This window comes from Arachis ipaensis, chromosome B07 (genome assembly GCF_000816755.2).
Source record: "Arachis ipaensis cultivar K30076 chromosome B07, Araip1.1, whole genome shotgun sequence".
NCBI lineage: Eukaryota > Viridiplantae > Streptophyta > Magnoliopsida > Fabales > Fabaceae > Arachis > Arachis ipaensis.
The window spans coordinates 69,080,532-69,108,202 of NC_029791.2; the positions used below are offsets into that span (position 1 = coordinate 69,080,532).

Consider the following 27,671-nt stretch of genomic DNA (forward strand, 5'->3'; position numbering starts at 1 on the left):
GGGTAGTGGAGGTTTAAAAACTTTGAAAACCATGTAGTCCTCATGTAACCTCATCACCAATTCACCTCTCTCAACATCTATTTGGGCTCTTCTAGTGGCTAGGAATGGTTTTCCTAGAATGATGGAGTCATCTATATCCTCTCCTAGATCAAGTATCACAAAGTCTGCAGGGAGGAAGAGCTCTCCAACCTTGACCAGTACATTCTCAGAGACTTGTCAACCATTTGTAGGGTTATCCTTGTTGTTTGTGCTTCTTGGATTCCTAGCTTCTTCATTATAGACAGAGGCATTAGATTTATACTTGAGCCAAGATCACACAGGGCTTTGTGAAAAGTGATCTTTGTCAATAGTACATGGAATCTGAAAGCTTCTTGGGTCTAGCATCTTCCTTGGCAGCTTATTCTAAATTAGTGCATTGCATTCCTTAGTCAGGACCACTGTTTCATCTCCCTTTAAGGCCTTCTTTTCAAAGAGTAAGCCATTCTTGAGTGCAGCAGAGAGAGGTCTTTGCTCCAAAACCTCAACAAAAGGAATATTGATTCGAAGCTTCTTAAAGACTTCCATGAATTGTGAGTAGTGCTCGTACTTGGTCTCCTTTTGGGTCTTCTGAGGGTGTGGTACTTTTGGCTCCTGTGTCACCAATGAGGCGTGTAGCAATGTCCTTCCAGTCTTTTCTTCAGCCTTTTTTTTCTTCAATTCCTCAGTAACATACACCTCTTTATACTCGGCCTCCTTGATTAAGACCATAGTTTCATCTTCCTTCAAGACCTTCTTCTTAGAGAGTAGGACTTTTATGACGGCCCTATAGGGGGGCACCTCCTCCAACACCTCAGCCAAAGGAATATTGTATAAGAACTGAATGAATTGCTCACCCTCAATCTGCTCTTGTGACTTCTGAGGGTGTACTTTGATGCTCTCAGCCTCTTCTAGTGTTTCTGTTTGCTCTGATCTTTCAGCAACTTGCACTTCCTCCTTTTGCATGGATTCAGTATCATTGTGATGGCCTTGCACTCTTCTCTTGGGGTAGGCACTGTGTCACTGGGAAGAGTAAGGAGTCTCTGAAGTCGCTGAGGGTATGGCAATCTGGATTTGTACTTTGGGGCCTTGGGTAATGCAGGATGAGTGTCCGGAGTGATTGGAAAAGGGTTGTCAGGGTTCCTGGGGGGAACTTCTTTTGAATTGATGTCTATTGCCCCCGTCTCTGGGCGTTCAACGTCCACTCTACTCCTTCTTGGGCATTCAACATCCACTTTTCTCCCTCCTGGGCATTTAGCGCCCTTAGTGGAGTCCCTTGTGATGGGTTATTTTTGTGGAAGAAACGAATTCCTCCAAAACACCCAAATCTAACCGGCAAGTGCACCGGGTCGCATCAAGTAATAAAACTCACGGGAGTGAGGTCGATCCCACAGGGATTGATGGATCAAGCAACTTTAGTGGATGATTAGTTTAGTCAAGCTAACATTTGAGTGATAATTGATACAGCAGAAAGTAAATGACAAGGAAAATTAAAGTGCAGAAAGTAAATTGGCAAGTAGCTTAAGGGGCAAGAAATGTAAATTGCAAGAATCTTAAATTTGGAATTGGGTTGACAAAAGCCTCTGTTGGTTGCTCTTGGAGTTGGAGAGAAACCCATTGTGAACCGGGCCATGAATTATAAAAGTTTGAGTAAAAGTTTGAGTAAAAGTTTGAGTAAAAGTTTGAGTAAAAGTTTGAGTAAAAGTTTGAGTAAAAGTTTGAGTAAAAGTTTGAGTAAAAGTTTGAGGCTAACTTTTACTCCAACTTTTCACATCAGCCACCCTTCTTTGCTGATACCAACGTTGGGGCAAAAGTTAGGAGTCAAACTTTTGCTCCAACGTTGGCCCCCTTGTGTGCATGTGTGGGGTGCTATTTTGTCCTCTTGTCAACGTTGCCAATTTTATGCCAACTATAGACTATTATATATGGTTGGAAAGCTCTAAATGTCAGCTTTCTAACCCAATTAGAATCACCTCAATTGGACATCTACAACTCAAGTTATGCTCATTTGAAGAGGACAAGGTCGCTGGCCTTGGTGTGCAGCGTTTGAGGTAAAGTTTGCCTCAAACGTGGACGAAAACGCCAGTTCTGGAGGCTCAAACGCATTGTTCACCCCATACTATTATACAATGTTGGAAAGCCCTGAATGTCTACTTTCCAATGCCTTTGGAAGCACATCATTTGGAGCTCTACAGCTCGAGTTATACTCCGTCGAAGGTGTAGAGGTCAGTTGGCCTCACTGCATGTTGCCACCATATTCGTTTATGCACATTTCGGGGAAGTTTTCTCCCTCAATTTTAGTGTCCACCATGCAGTGCCATATATGCCTGGAAAGCTCTTGATTCCTACTTTTCATTGCTTTTTGAATCACCTCATTTGGAGCTCTGTAGCTCAAGTTATTCATGTTGGAAGTATACCCCTTGTATGCCTTGTGGCGCCAACGTTAGCCAAAAAGTTAGAGGCTAACGTTGGCGCAAACTTTTGCTCTCCAGGGTGTGTTTTTCATGCGCCAACGTTAGCCAAAAAGTTAGGGGCTAACATTGGCGCAAACTTTTGCTCTCCAGGGTGTTGATTTGTGATGCCAAAAGTTAGCCAAAAAGTTTGAGGCTAACTTTTGCTCCAGCTTTTTGCCCAAAAATTAGTCACAAGCAAGAAAAGAATCATGCAATAAAGATTGACAATCCAAGGCAAGAAGAATAGCAACTCAATGTTCATGGTAAGCTAGTTTTCTAAGCATGCTACAATCACAAAAGAAATGTAAATGATTGATGCTTCTATCTAGCTCATTTTATGAAATCTTTTCCTTATATTTCTTCCTTGAAACAAGCTTTTTGCTTTTCTTATTAGCTTTCCTTATATTTCTCATGGTAACCTAAAAATTTGAAAACTAAAAATGGAAAAATAATATAAATTTTCGAAAAATAAAAATAAAAAAAAGTAAAACACTAATGGGGCATCAAACTTAAAATTAGAAAATAAAAGAAACTAAAAAGAACAGAATTAAATGAAAATAAATAAAATTAACAATTGAAAATTAATATCAAAAGAAAAAATAAATAAACAAAAATGAATTAAAATACCAAATCTAAGCAACAAGACAACTGGTAGTTGTCCATCACAAACAATCCCTGGCAACGGTGCCAAAAACTTGGTGCGCGAATTTAGAAGTCGCACAACTTAACCAGCAAGTACACTAGGTCATCCAAGTAAAACCTCAGGTGAGTGAGGGTCAATCCCATGAGGATTGTCCGACTGAGCAAGCAATAGTTATCCTATTGGACTTAGTCAGGCAAACAGTAAAAGAGAGTTGTTGTTGTTGTAAACGTATAAAAATAATAAACAGGCAAGTAAAGAAAAGCAACTAAAGGTTTAGTGAAAAACAATGATGAGCAATCAGTTAAGGTCTCGGAGATGTTTATCTTTCCAGATTAAAACTTCTTACTAACTATTTTAACAATGAATGATTCATTCTATAGCAACTATAAGTGATTAAACCCTAATCCCTTAGCGATTTAATGTCCTCTAATCCTCATCAAGCGTCACTCCCGTGGTCACCCAATTTAGATCGGAGGGTGAAGTTCAGAAAACTGGTTTATACCACAAAGGCGCTAATCACCCCAATCCCGGCCGAATAAATGTTACTTTTCCCCATCAGGTTGTGTGATTAGCCTTCTAGGAGGAGTGTTTATAAGGTATAGTTTAAGCGAGATAACTCTTCCGAGAATCACAAGAAATCATGTAGAAAAGGGTCACACTCCCGTTCCACCCAATTCATAAGATCAAGAACGAAATTAACACCTTAGAATTAAATCAAACATATATTAAAATAGAATAATAATAATATTAATTCATAGAAATAAACAAAGCTCCTAACCATAACCAAGAGGTTTAGTTGCTCATAACTTACATAGAAAACAGGTTTCTAAAAAGTGCGGAAGGAAGAAGATCCTAAACCTAAGTGATCTTTTCCTTTAAATACTAACCTAATAATAAATTCTAGATCTAAAAGATATTATTTGTAAATAAAAATTACAAAAAGAAAATAAAATAGGCTAAGAAGTGCTAAATCCACTTGAGAGGCCCAAAGAGGAATGATTCGGGCTGCTGCTGGCGTTTAACGCCACTAATGGGCATTAAACGCCCCAAAAGGGGTCAAAATTCGTGTATTCCTTCAGCATTATTATTGAATAGCAAAATATATCTATAACTAACCACTTGAGCATTCCAACTCAAGTGTATCCAATTAATCAATTCATCACTTTAGATTAATCTCCCCGATTCAAGAGTGCAATTTACATTCTTAGCTTTAGCAGTTCCTTCAGTTTCTTGTATTCCTTCCACTTTTGCATGCTTCATTTTCATCCTCTAAGCCATTCCTGCCCTGTAATCTCTGAAAATACTTAACACACATATCAAGGCATCTAATGGTAATAAGAGAGGATTAAAATTAGTAAAATTTAAGAGCAACGAAGCATGTTTTCAATCATAGCACAAAATCGGGAAGGAAATTGTAAAACCATGCATTTTTTATGAATAAGTGTGCAATGACTTGATAAATACCAATCAATTGAGCACAAGGTAAACCATAAAAAAGGAGTTTATCAACTTTCCCACACTTAAACATTAGCATGTTCTCATGCTAAGCTCAAGAGAAGCTATAAGAGAATGAAGAGGAATGGTAGAATGTATGAAATGCAACTTATCTATATGAATGCAACTACATGCAAAATGTTTTTACCTACTTTGTTAAAAGTAAACAAATCTTTTAAGAACAAATATGAACTGGATTTCACTAATTCAAATCATAAAAATGAAGTACAAATAGACTTGCAAGAAGAAGATTGCTCATGAAAGCCGGGAACAAGGAATCGAGCATCGAACCCTCACTGGAAGTGTATACACTCTAATCGCTCAGGTGTTTGAGGTTCAATTCTCTCAATTCTCTACTAATCTTGCTTTCTAAGGCTTGCTTTTTTTCTACCAATCAACAAAGAATTAATGCACAAATACACATATCAAGAGGTCTTTTAAGGGTTGTAATAGGGTTAGGGTCAAGGTAGGATTGTATTTGGCCAAGTGGACTAAAATCTGAATCCTTAATTAACTTAAACTTTCCACCTAACTTAGACAATCCATGTAATCATAATACAACATCTAACTATCCATTAACCATGTTTTCCACATAAAGAAGTTTAACATACTCAATTTCCAAAACCAAACGTTTCCAAACCCACTTTCCCCACACTTAATTCATGAGCACTCTCACTAGTCTAAGCTAACCAAGGATTCAAATTAAGGACATTATTGTTTTCCGCTTAGAGTTAGTGATGGGCTAAAGTAAAGAACAAAGGGGTATAATAGGCACAACATTGGTTTGCAAAGGATAATGAAAGGGTAAGGCTATAGGGGTATGTAAGCTCAGTGAAACAAAGGCCTCAATCATATAAGTGCATGCATACATCTAACCATGGAAATATAGAATTAAGCAAGACAAAGATCACAATTTTAGAGAGAAAAACACACACCAAAAATAAAATATTGGTTGATAAAATGCAACCAATCAAATAGGCTCAAAATCTTACTGGTTTTGTGTGTTCGAGCTCTAAACCATGTTCCAGTATAATATTTCTTCAAACAAGTTTTCCAAAAAGTTTAATTCAAATTAGTGAAATTCTATAAAAAGTTTCTTGAAAAAGAAAATATTACTTCAACCAAGTGGTAAAATATGCACAAAAATCAAACAAACATGCAAATGCAACAACTCATTTAACAAAGAAAATTTAAACATTGGTGTTGAGAAGGAAATAACTAACCCATGGAGATCGGTATCGACCTCCCCACACTTAAAGATTGCACCGTCCTCGGTACATGCTGAGATGTACAAGTGGATGGGCTGCTACAACTGATGCTTTTCTCCAAAGATTGTGCAGATGGACTTGTCTGTCGCCCCATGTAAACGTTTTCTATTTTTCTTCCTCGGTGGCCATCCTGAAAGAAGAGAAAAAAGAAGAAAAGTAACATAGGAATAAAGAGAAGAAAATAAATAAAGTATGGGTGGGTTAATGCCAAATAATGGGGTCTCAATTACATGGTAGCTACAACATGCAAGTGAAAAAATAATAGAAGCACATGGCATACCAGTAGTGCAAAATTTGCAACAAAGGGGAGAAGTGTGGGTAATGAAAGACAGTATAAGTTCATATCAATACAAATAGAATGCAAGTATCATAAAAGAATAGCATTGACTTATGAATAATAATACCCAATCAGAATAAAACAAGTCATGAAGCACCAAAATAATTCAAGAAAAGATGTAACAAGTGAATAAGAAAATTTAACACCAATGGAAAAATAAAAAATTTAGAAAAGAAAATAAAAATATGCACGAAATTAAAATACAATAAAAGAAAGTATTCAAATAAATTGAGTAAAATAGAATGAAAGAAAAGAAGGACGAGAAGTTAAAGAGATGAAGAAAAAGAAAGTAAGAAAGGAGGAAGAAAGAATAAGAAAAGATAGAAGAAAAAAGAAAGAATGATAATAGAAAGATAAGTAGGATTGGAGAAGAAAAGATAAGAATTCTGGCGCTGATCTGGATAAGTTGTGCGTCACATGTGACGCGGACGCGTGGTTGATGCGATCGCATAGTTGGCGATATTCTCAAGTGACGCGGACGTGTAGGGCACGCAGACGCGTGACTTTATTTGTGTTAGTGGCGCGAGAGCAGCCTCGCATTTGCACAACTCTCTGTTTTGTTCGCATAATGCCAAAAATTAGGGTGACGCGTGCGCGTGGGTGATGCGATCGCATGAATAGCCACATTTTGAAAACGACGCGGATGCGTGGGGTACGTATTCGCGTGATAGGGCTTGTGCTTTAAGCATCATTCCAGCCCAGCTCCATCATAACTCTCTGCCATACACCTCTTTACGTCGATTTTGCAGGGCCACGCGTTCGCGTGGGTGACGCGGTCGCATGGGAGGCTCTTTTTCAGAATGACGTGGACGCGTTAGCGACGTGATCGCGTGGGCATATTTGTGCCTAAGGCACGCCTCCAACCACGCTCTCGCGTGACTCTCTGCTTCTTTTCTTCCTTGTTTCTAATGCACTAATGACGTGAACGCGTCAGCGACGCTCGCGCGTCGCATGCTTTTTTTTTTAGTTTTTATTATGCAGTTTGCAGAATGTAGATGACTATGCAGAAATTATGAATGAACACGAATGAAAATAAAATAAAATAAAACTAAGAACAAAAAGGAAAGAATATACCATGGTGGGTTGTCTCCCACCTAGCACTTTTGGTTAAAGTCCTTAAGTTGGACGTTTGGTGAGTCCCTTGTCATGGTGGCTTGTGCTTGAACTCGTCTTGAAACTTTCACCAATGCTTGGACTTCCAATAAGCTCTATCAATGCCAAGTAAATTTCTCAAGTTTTGATGGAGTTCTTCACAAGCTTTGAGCTCTCAAATTTGATCCTCATATATTTCCAGATCCCAAATCTTGTTTCTGCACCCGTCTTCAAGTGGAACATGATGATTCCATCTGGGTGGTAAGCAATCCGAATTCTCACTGAGGCATCTAAACAGCTTCCTAGACCCATACAATTTAGTATTCTTCCAACCATGATACTTCAGCCATGAGCTTCCTACCATAATGAACCTAGGATTGTGTTGCCAACCACTAACCATCTCCCTCTTACTCTTATAGCCACAAAGAGCTCTAAGTTGCCTATCTGTCTCAAGAAAAGCATATTCAAGTGGGCTAATTAAGCTTAGAGATGAAAGATTTACCCACTTGAATGAAGGAATGGATGGTGATGGCTTTGGGGGAGAGGTCTCCAACAACCTTGGCAAGGTGATCTCTAGCTCCATTCTCTTGGGCTCCTCTTTGACAACTTCCACCTCTTTGCAAGCTTCTTCAATATCAACCTCTTCCTCTTGGTAGCTTTCTTCCAATTCGATCTCTTCTTCATTGTTCACCAAGGGCATGCGAGGTTGTGCTTCTTCTTCTTTAATCTCCATGTCAAGTCCAATGGGAGAGGACTCAAATATAGATAAGAATTCATCAATGATTGAATTTATCTCTTGATCATCCCCTTCAAAGTCTTCAACCATGATATGCCTTAGAGGTTGTACACCCTCCTCAACAACAAATTTAAGCTCCTTAGAAGGGGGCTCTATGACTAGACTTTCCCATGGATGTTCCGCATCTCCTAAGTCTTCGACCACTTCTTCCTCTTCAATAATTTTGGCTTCCTCCAATTGTTCCAATACAAAGTCATGCTCCTTACTGTTCACCAGAGTCTCTAGTGTCTCCTTCATGCTATGTTCTTCATTATATTCTCTACATGAAGCCATGGGAGTTCCTTGAGTGCCCGAACGTCGGGAAGGTAATCGATTTATTGCTTGCTCCAGTTAATGAAGGGTTGCATGAAATTGATCTACTATTTCCTTGAGGCGAGCCTGTGATTCTTGGATTGATGGATATGGACATGGTGCATATGGAGGTGGTGGTTCTTGGGGGTAATTGGATTGGAATTGGGGTGGATAAGGGTTAGGGTCATATGGTGGTGAATGGTGTAAAGGGGTTTGTGATTTTGGTGGTTCAAAGGTATGTTGGGGGGGTGGTTCATAAGCATATGGTGGGGCTTGTTGGTAACTACAAGGGGGTCTGCCATATCTATCATCTTGGTACGCACCTCAGAATGGCTCTTGACCATAGCATAATGGTGGGGGTTGGTTGTCATGAGAAGGTCCACCGTATCTATTGTCTTGGCATGCATTGTAGAATGGTCGTTGTCCATGGTATCTTGGAAGGTGTTGTTGCCGAAAGGGTTGATCAGATTCTCGTGGCTCCTTCCATCTTTGATTGTTTTGACCTTGATGTATGTTTCTGTTATAGCTCCCATTCCTTTCAACAACATTAGAAACAAACTCAAAGTGACAGGGGTGAGAACTCATAGTAGCTAATAAAAATTAAGAACAAAAACAAAAACAAATAAACAAGCAAAATAAAATATTTACAATAACCAATAATAAGGCAATTCCCCGGCAACGGCGCCATTTTGAACGATCGAATTTCTGTCGGTAAAGAATTTAATAAAAATAATCACGTTGTAAGTATAGTTTCTAAACCAAAAGAGAATCCTTTCGTATAAAAGTTTTGGTTGTCACAAGTAACAAAACCCAATAAAATTTATAACCGAAGTATTGAAACCTCGGGTCGTCTCTCAAGAAATTGCAGGGAGGTGTATTTATTATTGGTTATGAGTTTTCTAGGGAATGTTTAGTTTGGGCAATGGGCAAATAAATAATTATAAATTAAAGCAATAAAAATTAACAAGAGAATTTATGTAATTAAAATAAAAAACCTTGAATGAAAGAATAATTAATTTGGAAGTTCCATCCTTGTCGGAATTCTCTCAAGTGTAGTATAAAGAGGTTGTTGTTTTCACTTAGTTAACCCTTACTAAATAAAGGAAAGTCAAGTGATTGAGCTAACTCTTATTCGCAAATTCTAGTCCTCTCCCTTGGGAAGGTCTAGCGTTAGTAAATACAGAATTAGCCAACAACTTCCAATTTAACTAACCACTTGAGCATTCCAACTCAAGTGTCTCCAATTAATCAATTCATCAATTAAAGCTGTTACGGCCTGGCCCAAACTCACACGGGTTAATCCGACCCGAGTTCCTGCCGGCCCAATAGTACGCCCTTCATCCGACCCGGACACGCGTCCCGTACGGCTTGCACGCGGCCGTGGGACAGCGTCTTCGAGGGTATGGGCCTGACCACTGAAAGGGCCCACTACTGACATGTATATAAGGGGGAGACTGGCTCTCCCCCCAAGGTACGTCACATTCACACACCATTTCCTCTCCGCCTGCACATATTCTGACAAGGGCGTCGGAGTGTCTTTGCAGGTAGCACCCCCCATACTCGGGGGAGGCGCCGTCGCGACGGAATCCCGGCAACAGCAACGGTCGCCCCCGAGGGATGCGACACAGACTCATGAGAGACGCCCCTTCGGGGGGACGGGTGATAACCACGCCAGGATAATGCAAGAACTACGCCATAGAATGCAGGACTTAGAGCGCCGGCTAGCAGAAAGAGAGCGCGACCAACGCTCCCCAGAACGGAGTCCCACCCGTTCCCGCTCGAGGAGCCGCTCGAGGCGCACGCCGAGCCCCCAGTACGAGTCAGAGAGCACTGGGGGGCGAGTACGCCCCAGGAAGAGAAGTCGCGACCCCATCATCTACGCCCGACACGAAAGGCGGCGCGCGTCGAACAGGGGCGACGAGGAAGCCCACCGCGAGAACAATGAGTCGAGAAGAACTGCCCGAGGACCCGTCATAATAGGAGCGACCCCTTTCCACCACTCTGTACTCGAGGTCCGACTACCAAAACACTTCGACAAGCCGACAGACATGAAGTATGACGGAACGCAAGACCCCCTGGAACACTTGACGGCCTTTGAGGCCAGGATGAACCTAGAAGGGGTAGGAGACGAGGTCAGATGTCGTGGACAATGCAAGAGATCCAGTGCGTGGCCAAAGAATACATTAATGACGAGGAAGTCAGCCGGGTTGTGGCTGCCAATAAACGGCAGCCCGCCTACAACCAATCCCGGCACTTCGAAGCCAGAGAAAGACCAAAGGAACACGCCCAAACCGTTCCCCCGAGTTGGGAAGTTCACCAACTACACCCCCCTCACGGCATCGATCACTGAAGTTTACCAACAGATAGCAGAAAAGGGGATACTGTCGAAGCCCCGACCACTGAAGGACAGGACGGGAGGGAACAAGAACCTCTACTGCGAGTATCACAAGGGTTACGGGCACAAGAACCAAGACTGCTTTGACCTAAAGGATGCCCTCGAGCAAGCTATCAGGGAAGGCAAACTCGCTGACTTCTCCCACCTTATAAGGGAACCAAGGAGACGCAACCGGGACAACGACAACGAAGACAGATCCCGACCAACAAGACGACGACAGGAACCAGAGGGTGACGACCACGGTCTCACGGTGGTAAATGTGGTGACGGCCAGGAATACCGCCCCGAGGTTGAAATCGGCGCAGAAGAAAGATGCCAAGGTCCTAGCGGTCTCCACCCCACCTGTTAGAAGTCTTAAGGGTCTCCCACCTATCTCTTTCGGCCCGGAGGACCAATGGTTTGACGAGGTGCCGGAAAGTCCGCCCATGGTCATCACGGCTAGGGTCGGAACTGGCCTCGTCAAACGAATCCTAGTAGACACGGGGGCAGACTCAAACATCATGTTCCGAAACGTTTTCGATGCCCTGGGATTGAGAGATTCCGACCTGACGACCCACCAGCACGGTGTGGTAGGGTTAGGAGACCACTTCATCAAGCCAGACGGAATCATCACACTCCCGACCTCTGTGGGACAAGGGCAAAGACGGAGGACAATCATGGCAGACTTTGTAATATTACGAGATTCGACGGCTTATAACATCATCCTGGGGAGAAAGACCATTAACGACCTGGGGGCAGCTATCAGTACGAAACTACTGGTGATGAAGTTCATCACCGATGACGGATCCGTGGGATCCTTCCGGGGCGACTTGGAAACGGCGGTCGCTTGCGACCACGCCAGCCTTTCTCTCAGAAAAAAATCCAAGGAAGCGTCAGGGGTTTTCCTGGCCGACCTGGACGCCAGGGTAGACGATAAACCCAGACCAGAGCCAGAAGGAGACTTGGAAAAGTTCAGAGTCGGCGAGGAGGACGATAAATTCACATTCATAAACAGAAACCTCCCGCACGAAATAAAGGAGCCTTTGATGGAGATGATCAGGGCTAATGCCGACCTCTTCGCCTGGACACCTACCGACATGCCAGGGATAGACCCCCAGCTCATGTCGCATCACCTGGCCGTAAAGGCAAGAGCCAAACCAGTGGCCCAGAGAAGGAGGAAAATGTCGCAGGAAAGGGCGGACGAGGTAGCCAAGCAAACGGCCAGCCTCTTAGAAGCGGGATTCATCCGGGAATTGGATTACTCGACTTGGTTGTCGAATGTGGTTCTGGTTAAAAAACACAACGGGAGGTGGAGAATGTGCGTAGACTACTCTGACCTCAACAAGGCTTGTCCCAAGGACTGCTACCCCCTACCTAATATTGATGCACTCGTCGACGCAGCGGCAGGGTACAGATATCTGAGTTTCATGGACGCCTACTCAGGGTACAATCAGATACCGATGCACCGACCCGACGAGGAAAAAACGGCGTTCATAACGCCAAGGGGCATCTATTGTTACAAGGTAATGCCATTTGGTCTAAAAAATGCAGGAGCCACATACCAAAGGTTGATGAATAAGATATTCAGCGAACTCCTGGGCAAAACAATGGAAGTCTATGTAGATGACATACTCGCAAAGACCGCCCGACCTGACGATCTCCTGAGCGACCTTAACGACGTTTTCTCGTCCCTACGACAACACGGCATGAGGCTTAATCCGCTCAAATGCGCATGGCATTCTTCCCTTGTTCCTTGGCCACCTTAAGCTTCTTCTTAAGCTCAACGGCCTCTGCCTTAGCGGCCTTCGCCTCCGAGACGGCCTGCTCCCGCTCCTTTTCTAAGGCGATAACCCGACCCTGAGCAGCGTTCAGTTGACCTTCCAATGTCATCTCACGCTCAAGAAGCCGGGCCACGGTCTCATCGGACGCCTTCAACCTCTCCACAACAAACGACGACTTCTCCTCAGCAGCATTAAGCTTTCCCCCCATCTCGGACAGCTGACCCTGGAGGAGTTCAACTTGAGCCTTAAAGTCATTGTTCGCCTTAACAGAAGACTCAAGCTTCCTCCGAAGCGCCTCCATACCGGATAACTCAAACTCGGCCTTCCGAGCTATCACGGCCCCACGAAGCAAGGTGCGATACATCCACCTCGCCTGCCCGGACAGCTCGGTTGCATGAAAATGCTCTTCTGTCCCGGGTATCAGTTGGGAGTCAATGAACTTGGAAGCATCAAAATTCCTCTCCATTACGGTAAGGGCCCCTTCCGGGCTGGAAGACATCTTTCGCTTCTTGGGAGTGTGGATAAGCTCCACGTCACTATCCGGATGAGGGGTGAGAGTCACGTGCCCGTCAGCGCCCCCTTCCTCATGGACAGGAGAAGCCTAACCCCCTGCGGCCTGTTTTCCCGACGTTTCGGTTTCCCAGACAGGAGAAGCCTGACCCTCTTTCTCCCCTGAAGGACCCTCCGACTTGCCGACGTCCTTCTCTTCGGCATTCTCGTCATCACTTACCTCAAAAAAGGTCTTCATCAGATTCTCAAGACCGGTCACGGTGGCAGACATTTCCACTACAACAAACAACAAGCACGACTAGTCGTTAGATCGGAAAGAGAAAAAACAATGACAAACATAGGCAAACAAGGAAAACAACTCACGAATATAGCTCCTGGCGGCCTCCCGTTCACCCATAAGAAGATGAGGGTTCACGGGGTTCTTTTCAAAGATAGCAAGAAGGACGTTCGCTATCTGCTTATCTACAGCCGACAACCTTTTGTACGACACTTTAACAAAAGGATTCGACCCCGCGCCAAAGCTCCAGTAAGTCTGGATGAGACGCTCCCTCTCTAACGACAACCAGAAGGGGTGACGACCTTTGACGGGACGAACCTTGAAATACTTATCCTTAAAACCATGGTAGGAGTCCTCAAAAAGGCTAAAAATCTTCCTACCCTGGGCAGCACGGAAAGAAAGAAACCCTTTTCTCGCCTTCCCCTATTTGGAAGGGTTGGTAAGGTTGAAATAAAAGAGAAAAATGTCCACCGACGCCGGTAGCTCCAAGTACTCGCAGACCATCTCGAAGCAGCGGATCGAAGCCCAGCTGTTCGGATGAAGTTGGGACGGGGGGACGGATATCCAGTTCAGCAGCGCCATTTGAAACTCGGAGAACGGTATCCGAACGCCAACTTGCGTGAACATGGACTTATAAAACCAGATCCAATCGGGGACGCGGGGGGAATGAAAATTGAGCTCATAAATACGCTCATGAGGAAGCGGGACAATGGCCTCGTAGTTGGCCTCCTCGTCAGTACCCCCACACAAGTAGCCGGCTTGCCGGAACTCCGTCAATTCCTCCAAGTCCATCTGGTTGGGTGAACTCCTTATATCGTCAGTCACCCAAGCATGCGGGTCGTAAGCCGCAGCAGATCCGGAAGACCGGGAGACAACGCGAGGCATACCTACAGCGGGGTACCACTCCGTTAGTCTATGAGGTCGGGAGCCCGAAAAAACTCAGAAACTACACCTTTTCAACTCAATCATGACCAGATACGGCTAAAAACTATGCCTACCTCACAAACCACCCAAAAAAGCCTATCCTGGAATGGTACCCCTTCCCTAACTCACCTACCCCAGCACTGAAAAACCTCTCAACAAAAATAAACCAGCCATGCAACAAACGCAAACAGCAAATCACACAACAACAGAACATAACACAGATACCAGAAGAAAGAAACCAGAAGATTACCTGGAACGATGAAGGAAATCTGGACTGAAAGTTGGAGCAAGAGGGAGTTCGCACAGGAAGCTTTGGATGTTAGGGAGAGAAGGAGTTGGAAATAATAAGAAGTGGGAAGTGGATAGGGAGAAAACTGTTTAAAAACCACCCCCAAAAGCGCGAAAGGAAGCAAGGGCAAAATGGTCTTTGCGCACGGGTTTTTTCAAATCATTATGAGCATTAAATACCCAGCGCGGAGAACGAAACGGCAAACAGATGCCACAACAGATCAAGAGACACGCGCGCAGGGGACGCGTCCCTCCCACGATCAGCCGACTCGACGACAACGTACGAGCGTAGAGATCACGCGCCACCCATGGCCTTCACGACCATCGCTGACGCGTCGGGGGCACTGTTACGGCCTGGCCCAAACTCACGCGGGTTAATCCGACCCGAGTTCCTACCGGCCCAATAGTACGCCCTTCATCCGACCCGGACACGCGTCCCGTACGGCTTGCACGCGGCCGTGGGACAGTGTCTTCGAGGGTATGGGCCTGACCACTGAAAGGGCCCACTACTGACATGTATATAAGGGGGAGACTGGCTCTCCTCCCAAGGTACGTCACATTCACACACCATTTCCTCTCCGCCTGCACATATTCTGACAAGGGCGTCGGAGTGTCTTTGCAGGTGGCACCCCCCTCTCCATACGAAGTGCTCGGGACCTCGCTCACCCGGGACCAGGAAACCACGACCAGACGAGCTTCTCCACCATCCGAAGCGTTGACCTCAGGGTCCTAACCCGAACCGTCCGGTACCCGACCTACCGAACAAAAGCTAAGAATGTAAAAAGCTAAATTAAAATCATAAATCTGAAATACCTCAAATTGCATTAAATAGAAATTAAAATATAATATGAAGAGTTCATAAGTCAATTTGGCTAAATAAGTAATTAATAAATAAAAGCATTAGAGTAACTAAAAGTAAAAGGGAAACATAGATTAAAGGAATATTGAACCTGAAATTGGAGAAATAACCATAAACTAAGAGAAATCCTAATCCTAAATCCTAAGAGAGAGGAGAGAGCCTCTCTCTCTAAAACTACATTTAAAACCTAAAATTGTGAATTATCAATGTTGTATATGTTGTATGAGTTGTGTTTAATGAATGGATTAATTCTCCCACTTTATAATCTCTAATCTGTGTTTTCTGGGCCAAAAACTGGGTCAAAAACAGCCCAGAAATTACCCCCAGTAATTTCTGGTACGTACAGGTCGCTACAAAGTCACGCGGTAGCATTGTCCACGCGTTAGCGTGGATTACGTTTTTGCCAGGTCACGCGTCCGCGTGATCCACGCGTGCGCGTCACCTGGCTTCGAGGCAGCTATGGCAAATTATATATCGTTGCAAAGCCCCGGACGTTAGCTTTCCAACGCAAATGGAACCGCGTCATTTGGACCTCTGTAGCTCAAATTATGGTCGATTTAGTACCAAGAGGTCAGGCTGGACAACTTTAGCAGTTTCTTCAGTTTCTTGTATTCCTTCCACTTTTGCATGCTTCATTTCCATCCTCTAAGCCATTCTTGTCCTGTAATCTCTGAAAACACTTATATTAAGAATCAGAAACCCATAAATTTGAATAGAAAAAATAAGAGTAAAAATGTTTAGATTATTTGATTCTCCATTTTATAGAATTGGAACGCAGAAATTCATTATTCTTTATTTTGGACTTAATTATTTAAGCCGGATGAAAGGAAACTTTCACGTCCGATTTTGAAAGGGGGAGATCCCATTGATCCATACATATCAAGGTATCTAATGGTAATAAGAGAGGATTAAAATTAGTAAAAGTTAAGAGCAACGAAGCATGTTTTCAATCATAGCACAAAATCGGGAAGGAAATTGCAAAACCATGCATTTTGTATAAATTAGTGTGCAAAGACTTGATAAAAACCAATCAATTGAGCACAAGGTAAACCATAAAATAGGGGTTTATCACTCACCTAATAGTATAAAGGTCTTAACTCTTAATTGATTAATAATCTTTGATTTTATATTAACAAGGGTTACGGATAACCATATATTCATTCACATAAGATAGTAATAATGTCTTTAACTAGTAGCTAGCTACTGCTAAGTAGTAACGTTCATAAGTAATAAATTAATTGCTAGTATTTTTTGTTTTCCCCTTTCACACAATCTGCTCATTTTACACATATAGTATTATCCTAGCTATGAATGATTCAAAATGCTCATGTGTACATATATATTAGTAGTTTAGTACTAAAGCCCAATAGCACTTTATTTTACATCCTAATTGATTATTTTAGCAGCTAAGATTTATTATATATTGTTATTATTTTAATTCTTTCGATGATGTACATGTTACTGAAATTTAAATGTAATGTGTTAATAATCTTATAGATCTTTGTTGTTTTAGATGTCAGGTTCTAAAAAAAATATAAAATACTTGTCAATTAAAGTGCGAAAATCTATTAATAAAGAGGTGATTAGTGCACACAAAACTAAGCTTTCACACCCTAAACCTACAAAATCACGAGCTACACTTCCTTCACATGTATTTAAAAGGCTTTCAGCATTACCACCCTTTTCTTCGCAGCCACCACAAAAATTCATGAGAATGCTATCATCCCATGCCAATTATACACCATCACCAGCACCATCACCATCACCAGCTGAATCACCATACTTTTTACTTATCCAACCTCAATCATTTGATGATGCTCCTAATAATGAACAAAGCTTATATCATGCTCACTCATCAGATGAAAATCATCAAGATGAATCTGTTACTCAAGAAAGTGAACCTGTCACTCAAGAAGGGCTCTTTAAAAAAGTGCCTTTTGGAAATGAGTAAGTACAACAATCACTTTTGTGTTTTAACGTCCTCCCTATATTGCTTTTATTTTGAAAGCATGTGTAATTACTCATTGTTTAACCTGCTTATAAGTTTAATCTATGTACTGTTGTTCGTCATATAACAACTACCATTAAAAGTAAATTTTCAGAATTATGCCATGCATGGGGACTGCAAATACTCGCCATTGGTGTTGAATCTGACCCGCATTCGGGTTCTTCCCACGAGTACAATCCCTCGCAATATGACCAGGCAAACCACATTTGAAGCAATCGCCTATACCAATCTTGTAAGAGTCATATGGATGAAAACGTCCACAAGGATCACAAATTAAATCCGGAGAAACCTTATTCTGATTTCCCCTCCCTTTGCCACACTGGTACTGATCATAAGTGTTCTTTCTAAAGCCTCCTTGACCTTGAGGTGCATGTCCTCCTTTCTTGAAATTCTGACCTCTTGGCTGAAAATACTTGCCACGTCCCCAACTAATACAATCCCACCCTATCCTATGGGTCACTAGCCTAAGTGTCCAAAAACTCATTAATTCATCATATCTCAGCAAATCAAACAACCAATACAATCCCACCATATCCTATGGGTCACTAGCCTAAGTTTCCAAAAATATTATATATTACATAGAGAAAACCGAAACCATACCTTTGCCGATTTCCAATATGCCAAAAACCCAAAATTGAACTTCAATTTAAGCTTCCAACCACAACGAAGTCACCAACCAACTCCAACAAGCATCAACAATTACTCCAAAGCTCCAATTAAGTGCCAACAATCACAATCTTAATCTATATAAACATAATTTACAACAATTCAACCTACGGTTCATCAAATCCTAAAACTACAAGAGATTTGAATTTCTCACCTTACCCAATGATGATTAAGGCAAAAACCCAATAGTAATCAAGGGCTAGAGTGTACCTAAACACCCAAAATCACAAAATTTCACTAAACACAAAACCAAAAAACTCGAAATTCTTAGGGCAGGACACTGGACAGAGGATTTCGAGAAACATACCATAAGGCTTAGCTAGAAGTGACGGGCTCGGCAAGAGCTTCGTGTAGCCGCCGACGACACGTGAATCGGAGCACTGTAGCTTAAGATATGATGGATTGAAGTTGTGTGTGAATAGTAACATTTCTCTCTTCCTTTCCCTTTCACTTCAGCCACTGATAAACCACTATTTTATGGTTTATATTGTGTTTAATTATGTGGTTTTATCATGATCTTTACCCACTTATCCATTAAATAAGCATGCATTTATAATTCCTTCCTAAAGTTATTGCATGATTGAAAACTTGCTTCCTAGAGACTTTTAATTATGTATTTTATTTCTCTTTTATTCCATTCGATGCCGTGATCTGTGTGTTAAGTGTTTCAGGCATTATAGGGCATGAATGAGTTAGAGATTGGAAAGGGAGCTTGCAAAAATGGAAGAAACACAAGAAATGGAGGAGATGACCAGCGAGAAGCGACGCGGCCGCATAGATGACGCGACCGCGTGGCAAAGCAGAAAGCCGAATGATGCGGCCGCATGGATGACGCGTCCGCGTGACATGCGCGATCTGCATAATCTGCAGAATCGCTGGGGGCGATTTCGGGCCCTATTTTGACCCAGTTTTCGGCCCAGAAAAGCAGACTAGAGCCAGAGAACATGCAGAAACCAACAACAACATTCATTCCGCATAGTTTTAGTTTTTCAGATCTAGTTTTACTCCTCCTCTAGGTTTTTTCTCTACACATTCATAGTTTTTAGGATTCGTTAATTTTCATTGTTTTTGCATTGGGATATTGAGAAGAGTTATTGCCTCATCAGGACTTCGACATTCTAGTTCGTTCTCTTTACTTGTCTCTTACTCTTCCATGTTCCTTAATTTACTTAATTTTACTATTGGGTTATTTTAGCATTTATTAATAAAAGAATCACTTTTATTTTTAATTAATTTTTTGATTATTATTTATCATGTCTTTCTTTAATTCCCTTTCTTATGTTATGAATTTTACATTTACAATGAGCAACTAGTTTCCTAACTTGATGGGGAGTTGATTGAAAGGAACCCTTGAGTTGGGATGCTCAAGAGAAAGATTGTAATTGGGTTTATTGTTGGATTTCTCTCTAGTCATTAACACCAATCCTCCCAAGAGCGGATTGGAACTTGTGGATAGAAGCAGCATTCCAGCTTGTTTGACTTTCCCTTACTTAGTAAGGGACAACTAAACATAATAACCCTCAATTGTCAATTAATCTTGAGAGTACTCCAACAAGAATAGGGCTTCAAGCTAATCAACTCCCAGTCAAGGCTTTTATTTAAATTTATATAAATTCTCTAAATTAATTTTCTGCCATTCAACTCAAACCTTTTTTAAAACATCTGATTAATAAAATAGCACACTTTTCTGCAACTCGTTGGGAGACGACCTGGGATTCATACTCCCAGTATTTTAATTTTAATTTCTGTGACACCCTTCTAAATTGATAAGCGGATTTCTGGTTGGTTGAGAACTATACTTGCAACGTATATTTTATAATCATTCTTAACTCGCCAATTTCCACAAGCATCAATTTTTGGCGCCGTTGCCGAGGAGTTGCAATAGAGTGCTAAAGTTATTAATTGGAATTTATTTATTTGCATTTTATTTTATTTTGCTACTATGAGCTACTTGTTTCTTTCGTTAGATGACACGTTCGCTTCATGATCCAAGCTTGCTAGTATTCGATCCTGAGATTGAAAGAACTATTTCACGAATAAGGCAAGCTCGGCGTCGGTTAGTCCTCTCTGAGGGCGGATCTGAAACGTTACTTGAGAAAGAAACCAGCCCCCGTTCTACTGATTTGGTTGTTTCACGTGCAGGTAACATGGCCAGGAGAGTTACTATCCAGGAGGCTGGAGCCCCTGATTTTACAATGCAACCATTTCAATCGCATCACCCAGCGGTGGCTACAGACTTTGAAATAAAGACCGCACTGCTCAATTTGTTGCCCAAGTTTCATGGCTTACCCGCTCAAGAGCCTATCAAGCACCTGAGAGATTTTCAAGCAGCCTGTTCTACTATCAAGCGTGATGGTGCAGATGAAACTTCAATTTTGCTGAAAGCTTTCCCATTTTCTCTTGAGGGGAAGGCAAGAGAGTGGTACTACACTCAACCAGCAGCAATTGTATCCAACTAGGATACACTGAGAAGAGAATTCTTGGAAAAGTTCTTTCCAGCTGAAGTTACTGATAAACTGAGGAAAGACATTTCCATTATTGTTCAGGATGACTCTGAAACTCTTTATGAGTACTGGGAGCGCTTCAATAATCTTTTGAAAGCTTGCCCCCACCATATGATTGACAAGATAGTGTTACTCGGTTATGTCACATAGGGCATGAGGCCCCAAGATAAGACCACATTGGAGAGTGCTAGCAATGGGTCTATGAAAAAGTACAAGACCACTGATGAGGCATGGCAATTGATCAGTGACTTAGCTGAATCTACTAGGAATCACAGGCAGAAATAAGGCCGTGCAAAAGCTGTTGCAGAAGTATCCTCTAATAGAGAGACTACTGCTTTAACTCGGAGTATCTGTGAAATGACCAACTTGCTGAAGCAGATGCAATTGAATCAACAACAAGTTCAGCAAGCTCAACCTTCTCCACCACAGCAAAACCAACAGTTAGTCCCACAGAGAGTTTGCGGAATCTGCGCTGATTATAACCACTATACTGATGAATGTCTGCAGCTCCAGCAAGAACACAACACCGTGGCAGCCACACATAACTTCTATGACCGCCCCAACCAAGGGTACAATCAAGGTGGCAATTACAACCACGGATGGCAAGACAATTCTAACCAGAATTGGAGGGACAACAACAATAGAAGAGGCAGAGATAATCAGGGAAATCAGAGGTAGAATAACAACAACAACAGGCAGCAGAATCAGAATCAGCCTTACAGAGCACCTCACCTGAGGCAATCCCAAGGACCACAGAATACCCAATAGCAGACTTCTCAATTTACCTATCCTTCTTCTTCTGCCAATGATGACTTACTACAATCTATTGACCGGAGACAGTAGACCATGGAAAATAACATTAATGCCACTCTAAATGGTCTGACCGCTACTTTGTAGGCTCTTGTCTCCCAGATTGGATCAATGAACAACTCCAATAATCAACCTTTGAGCTCCAGTGGAATTCCCTCTCAACCATTACCTAATCCCAAGGGTGGTATTAATGCCATCACCCTAAGGTCCGGAACCACACTGCAGGAGAGGAACCAGGAGGAGCCAAGCTCACCAGAACACGCCTCAACTGAAGAGGTAGTGGAAATAGAAGATGTTGAAGAGGAGGAAGACATACAGGACATAGCTGAAAAAGAAGAAGTTCGACCACAGGAGGAAGCATCAAAAGGTGCAGACACTGCAGAAGACACCACTCCTATTCCATTTCCACAACTTGCAAGGAAGCCCAAAAAGCACCTGGAACCTGATCCAAAAATGGTAGAGATATTCAAAAAGGTTGAGGTAACTGTTCCTCTATTTGATGTTATTCAACAGGTACCTAAGTATGCAAAGTTTCTAAATGATTTATGTATACATAAAGACAAAATTAATGAATTAGAAACTATTCCTTTAGGAAGTTCCGTATCTGCTTTAATGGGAGGTTTACCTGAAAAGTGTAGTGACCCAGGTCCTTGTATAGTCAATTGTACTATTGGTGGTGTGATAATTTCTGATTGCATGTGTGATTTAGGAGCATGTGTGAGTATAATGCCTTTGTCTATATATGATGTTTTGAGGCTCCCTCCCTTAAAAAGGTCAGCAGCTCGTTTTGTGTTAGCAGATAAAAGCATTATTACAGTGGTTGGAGTTGCTGAATATGTATTAGTGGGCATTAAGGGACTCACGTTCCCCATTGATTTTTATATCTTGGAAATGCCCCAAAATGACTCAGACAAGACATCATCAATCTTACTCAGAAGGCCATTCTTGAAGACCTCAAAGTTTAAATTAGATGCTTTTTCAGGAACATACTCTTTTGAAATAGATGGCAGAGTAGTAATCTTCAATCTGAATGGAGTTATGAAGCATCCTCCGGAGGATCATTCTATCCTCCAGTGTGACATTATAGATGAAACCGTGGCTGAAGTTCACCAGGAGGAATTTGAAGAGAAGCACACAGGACAAGGTCCAAGTGTGGGGACATTCTCAGAGGACAATGACAGTGCCTTACCACTGTTACCAGCTCCAGACAACCCAGAGCCTAAACATGATCAAAAGTTAGAATTAAAACCCCTTCCTCCACACCTCAAATATGCTTACCTTGAAGACAGGCAGAAGTTCCCGGTTATCATTGCAAGGGAACTCACTTCTCAACAGGAAGAGCAGCTACTTGGTGTGCTGAGGAGGCACAAAAAGGCAATTGGTTGGAGTTTGGCAGACATAGTAGGCATCAATCCTCAAGTCTGTGAGCATAGGATATTTTTAGAAGAAGGAGCAAGATCTGTCCGTCAACCCCAAAGAAGACTGAACCCCACTATCCTAGAGGTTGACAAAAAGGAAGTGACCAGACTACTAGAGGCAGATATCATCTATCCCATCTCTGACAGTGAATGTAACACTGGCATTTCTGTAGATCCAGCAAAGGTGGATGTTATTTCTAGTTTACCTTACCCCTCTTCTGTGAGGGAGGTCTGCTCTTTCCTTGGCCATGCAGGTTTTTACAGGAGATTCATTAAGGACTTCAGTAAGGTAGCACTTCCTTTATCAAGATTACTGTAGAAAGATATTGAGTTCGAGTTCAATGAAAATTGCAAACAAGCGTTTGATAAGCTGAAAACTGCACTGACTCAAGCTCCAATTGTGAGAGGACCAGACTGGAGCCAACCATTTGAAATAGTATGTGATGCTTCCAACCATGCCGTAGGAGCAGAACTGGCTCAGCATGAAGGTAAGGATCCTTTTGTTATTGCTTACGCGTCTAAAACCTTAGATGCCACTCAGTCGAATTACACTACTACTGAGAAAGAGCTTCTTGCTATTGTTTTCGCTCTGGATAAATTCCGAGCCTATTTACTTGGTACTAAAGTAGTAGTGTATTCAGACCACGCAGCTCTAAAATATTTATTAGCTAAAAAAGAGTCCAAACCAAGGCTTATACGTTGGATACTGCTATTACAAGAATTTGATTTGGAAATTAATGAAAGGAGTGGTAACCAGAATTTAGTGGCAGACCACTTGAGTCGCCTTGGACATATTACAGATGACTCCACTCCTATAGCTGATAATTTCCCATTCGATAACCTGCAAGTAGTATCTGAGATAGTCCCTTGGTATGCACCTGTAGCTAATTATCTAGTTAGCCGCACATTCCCTCTGAACTTTTCTAAGCATCAAAGGGACAAGCTGAAAAGCGAGTCTAATTATTATATATGGGATGACCCATATTTATGGAGATGTGGCGCTGACCAAGTAATTAGACGGTGTGTGCCTCAATCAGAATTCCAGTCCATCTTAGAGGCCTGTCACTCATCTGAGAGTGGAGGACATTTTGGCCCTCAAAGAACTGCTAGAAAAATCTTAGACTGTGGATTCTGGTGGCCTACTCTTTTTAGGGACGTTGCTGAATTTTGTAGATCTTATTTCCCATGCCAAAAATTTGGTAATATATCCAGGAGGGATGAGCTGCCTCAACAAATTATGCTTTTCTGTGAAATTTTTTATGTTTGGGGCATTGACTTCATGGGTCCATTTCCAAATTCTAATGGTTATTTCTATATATTGTTAGCTGTGGATTACGTTTCCAAATGGGTGGAAGAAATTCCTACCCGCAATGATGATGCTAACACTGTTGTTTCCTTTGTGAGAAACCATATTATTTGTCGCTTTGGATCACCACGAGCAATTGTGAGCGATCAAGGAACCCATTTTTGTAACAGGAGACTAACAGGATTAATGAAGAAGCATGTGATAATTCATAAAGTTGCAACAGCCTACCATCCTCAGACTAATGGGCAAGCCGAGGTGTCAAATAGAGAGATAAAGCATATCTTGCAGAAGATAGTCAAACCTCATAGAAGAGACTGGAGCACCAGGCTACAAGATGCACTCTGGGCATACAGGACAGCATACAAAACACCCATTGGGATGAGCCCTTTCCGCTTAGTTTATGGAAAAGCTTGTCATCTCCCTGTTGAAGTAGAGCACAAAGCCTTCTGGGAAGTAAAGGAATGCAAAATGGGAATTGAAAAGGCCGGAGCTGAAAGGAAGTTGCAACTGCAGGAACTGGAGAGCCTTCGCCTAGAAGCTTATGAGAACTCAAGATTATACAAGGAGAAGATGAAGGCTGTACATGATCAGCACATCAGGAGGAAAGAGTTCCAACCTGGGGACTTAGTCCTCCTCTATAAATCTCGACTGAGGCTCATGCCAGGCAAGTTGAGATCAAGATGGGAACGTCCATACAGAGTAGAGAAGGCCGAACCGTACGGAGTTTATCACCTAAGTCATCCTTCAAGCTCTGAACTTATCAAAGTTAATGGACATCGTTTAAAGCTGTACCATGGCGAGAAGCTGAAGAAAAACAAGGAGCTTGAGATCTTCCTCTTGGAAGATCCCCACATAGCCGAAGACTGAGCTAGTGGAGCGTCCAACTTACGGACGTTAAAGCAAAGTGCTAGGTGGGAGACAACCCACCATGGTATGATCGTTCTTTTCCTTATTTTTAATTTTCTTATGCAATAACTCTTCTCTTCATTAGTACATTTCGTGCATCTGCATTTCCATACTTTCATTTTTAATTAAAAAAAAAAATCACGTGACGCGACCGCCTCATTGACGCGTCCGCGTCGCAAGGAGATGGGAGACAATAATAATATGAACAGAGAGTTACGCAGGAGCAGGGCTGGAGGCGTGCCAATGGCACAAATCACCCCACGCGACCGCGTCATATGGGAATAATGGCCTTCCACGCAACCGCATGCCCCACGCGGACGCATGACCAGGATTTCGACGTCAAAATGGTGCACACCCGAATGTTGTGCTAGAGTGGTGCTGGACTGGCGCTGGATGCGCAGTCCCTCTCACGCGATCGCGTGCCCCACGCGACCGCATTCTATCCCAATAATAGACCACTCACGCGATCGCATGCCCCATGCGATCGCGTCATCCAAAATTTGGCACTAATATGATTTTGAACAGAGAGTTGTGCGAGTGCGAGGCTACCCTCGCGCCATTAGCCTAAAACGGGTCACGCGACCGCGTGACCGACGCGACCGTGTCATTGAGTTTAAGCGCAAGTCGCGCGACCGCGTCGCTTGCACCGCACAGTTTTCCTAATTTGCCAATTATCATATCTTTTTCTCCCCAAATCCTATTTTCTTTTTTTCCCTCCTTATTTCTTCTCCCTCCCTTCCTCCCTTCTTCCTTATTTCTCACTTTTAACTCTCTCTCACCCCCATTAACAAGGTTTTTCTTTCTCCTTCCCTCCTTACTTTTCTATTATTCTTCTTATTTTTATATGTAATCTTCTTTTTCTTTCTTTTTCCCTTCATTATTCATATTTTCTTTTTCTTTCTTTTTCCTTTTTACTTGGTGTTATCAATTTATTTGAGTCATTATTTATTATTATATGCTTGTGGATTGTTGTAAATTTGTTTGACAATTATATATTACTTTTTAAGGGATTACTTGCATGTTCAAATTCTTATTTTCAAGAGCTTCTTCTACATGCATGCTTTGTGTTTGTGAAAAAGCCCATATGGCATTATGAACTTCTCTACATTTTTCTACTCTAATATTCAATGCTTGCTTTTCACAAATTCCCTTTACTATTTTATTCATTAAATTTAGTTGTCAATACAAACGTGATGGTTAGTTATGAGTGATAATATATTTAAATTGGACATTGAATGCTTGATCTATGCTACTCATACCTTTGCCTGCATGCCAATAAACCCCTTGCATTTACTTGTCCTTACATGCACTTGCTCTATTTCCATTGATGAACTTTTCACATGTAATCCGGACCATGTATTAACGTCATTCTTCTTTATTGTGCATTGATTATCACTTACACCACCCTCTTCCTTGCTCTATCCCTTTAAATTTAATTTACTTTCTCTTCCCTTTTTCAGGATGGCCACCAAGAAAGGAAAGGAGAAAGCTACTCCCAAACAACCAGCAAGACGAGGTATAAAAAGAGCATTAGTGGCAGAACCCTCTTCAACTGCGGTAAAGCCCTCAACAAAGAAGATTAAGAGGATCATAAAGGTTGATGATAAAGAAAAAGCCTTCCCAGCAAAGGACACAACGCGATTCCCCAATCGCTACTGTGAGCAGATGTTCCCCATCCTGGCAGAAAGGAGTTACAACAACGAATACCTTCTTCTCCTCCCAAACCATATTGCTACATTTATTGAGCCGCAGATTACACGAAGACAATGGGATTTCCTACAGAGACAACCAAGGCAGGTCAATCTTTCTTGGGTGGTCGAGTTCTACTCCAACTTCCACCTGCCAACCCTGCAGTCTGTCTATATCCGTCAGAAGCAGGTCCTCATTACTGAAGAAGCCATTCAAAAAGCTCTAGGTCTTCCCCTTGTTCCAGAAGGACTGGACGCCTTTTAGGAAGCCGCAATCAAGTGCCAGATGTACCAATTTGACTTGGACACCGTTCTCAGAGTTATCGCACTACTTGGCAGCAGATGGATCTACGGATACCATCGTACCCGCCCTAAGGGAATTTCGGCTTCAGCACTTACCTTAGAGGCTCGTGTATGGGAACAGATTATGTCCCATTACGTCTTTCCGAACACTCTCCGGAATGCCATGGGACATGTCCAAATTGCAGGCAACTTACCTTTTCCCGCCTTGGTTTCAGATCTTGTCTCAGCCGATGGAGTCTCCTACAGAGCTGGGGACACCAAAGCCATGCTTCTCCGGGATGATCAGTATGTCCCTAACGGGAAGTACCTTAGACTTCCAGCAGCCACTACCAGCCAGCCCACTGAACCAGTTGAAGATATTCCTTCTTCAACACCACAAGCACCTACAACAGCCTAACTGCTCCATCAGATACTTGAAAAGTTGGATCGGCAGGAACAGAAAGCTAAGCTGAGAGAGCGCCGTAACAAGCGCCGATTCACATACCTCAAGGAGCTGATTATGGGAAAATTCAAGGACTCAGACACCTCGGGCTCCACTTCCTTTACCAGCACAGGGAGCCATGATGGTCCCAACTGTGGCGATACTGCTACCAGCCCACCTTTGTTCTTGACAGCTGGCACCGAGGACGGTGCAAAGCCTTAAGTGTGGGGAGGTCGGTCT

The 27,671-nt window shown here is 42.5% G+C and overlaps 2 protein-coding genes across 2 annotated transcripts; one reads left to right on the plus strand and one right to left on the minus strand.

Moving 5' to 3' along the window:
* Positions 403-981, minus strand: LOC107607258. Its single transcript, XM_016309230.1, has one exon. The coding sequence runs from the start codon at positions 979-981 to the stop codon at positions 403-405; it is 579 nt and encodes a 192-aa protein (XP_016164716.1).
* Positions 10,090-12,056, plus strand: LOC107607257 (serine/arginine-rich splicing factor 11-like). Its single transcript, XM_016309229.1, has 3 exons — positions 10,090-10,392; positions 10,879-11,180; positions 11,867-12,056. The coding sequence occupies exons 1-3, from the start codon at positions 10,090-10,092 to the stop codon at positions 12,054-12,056; spliced, it is 795 nt and encodes a 264-aa protein (XP_016164715.1).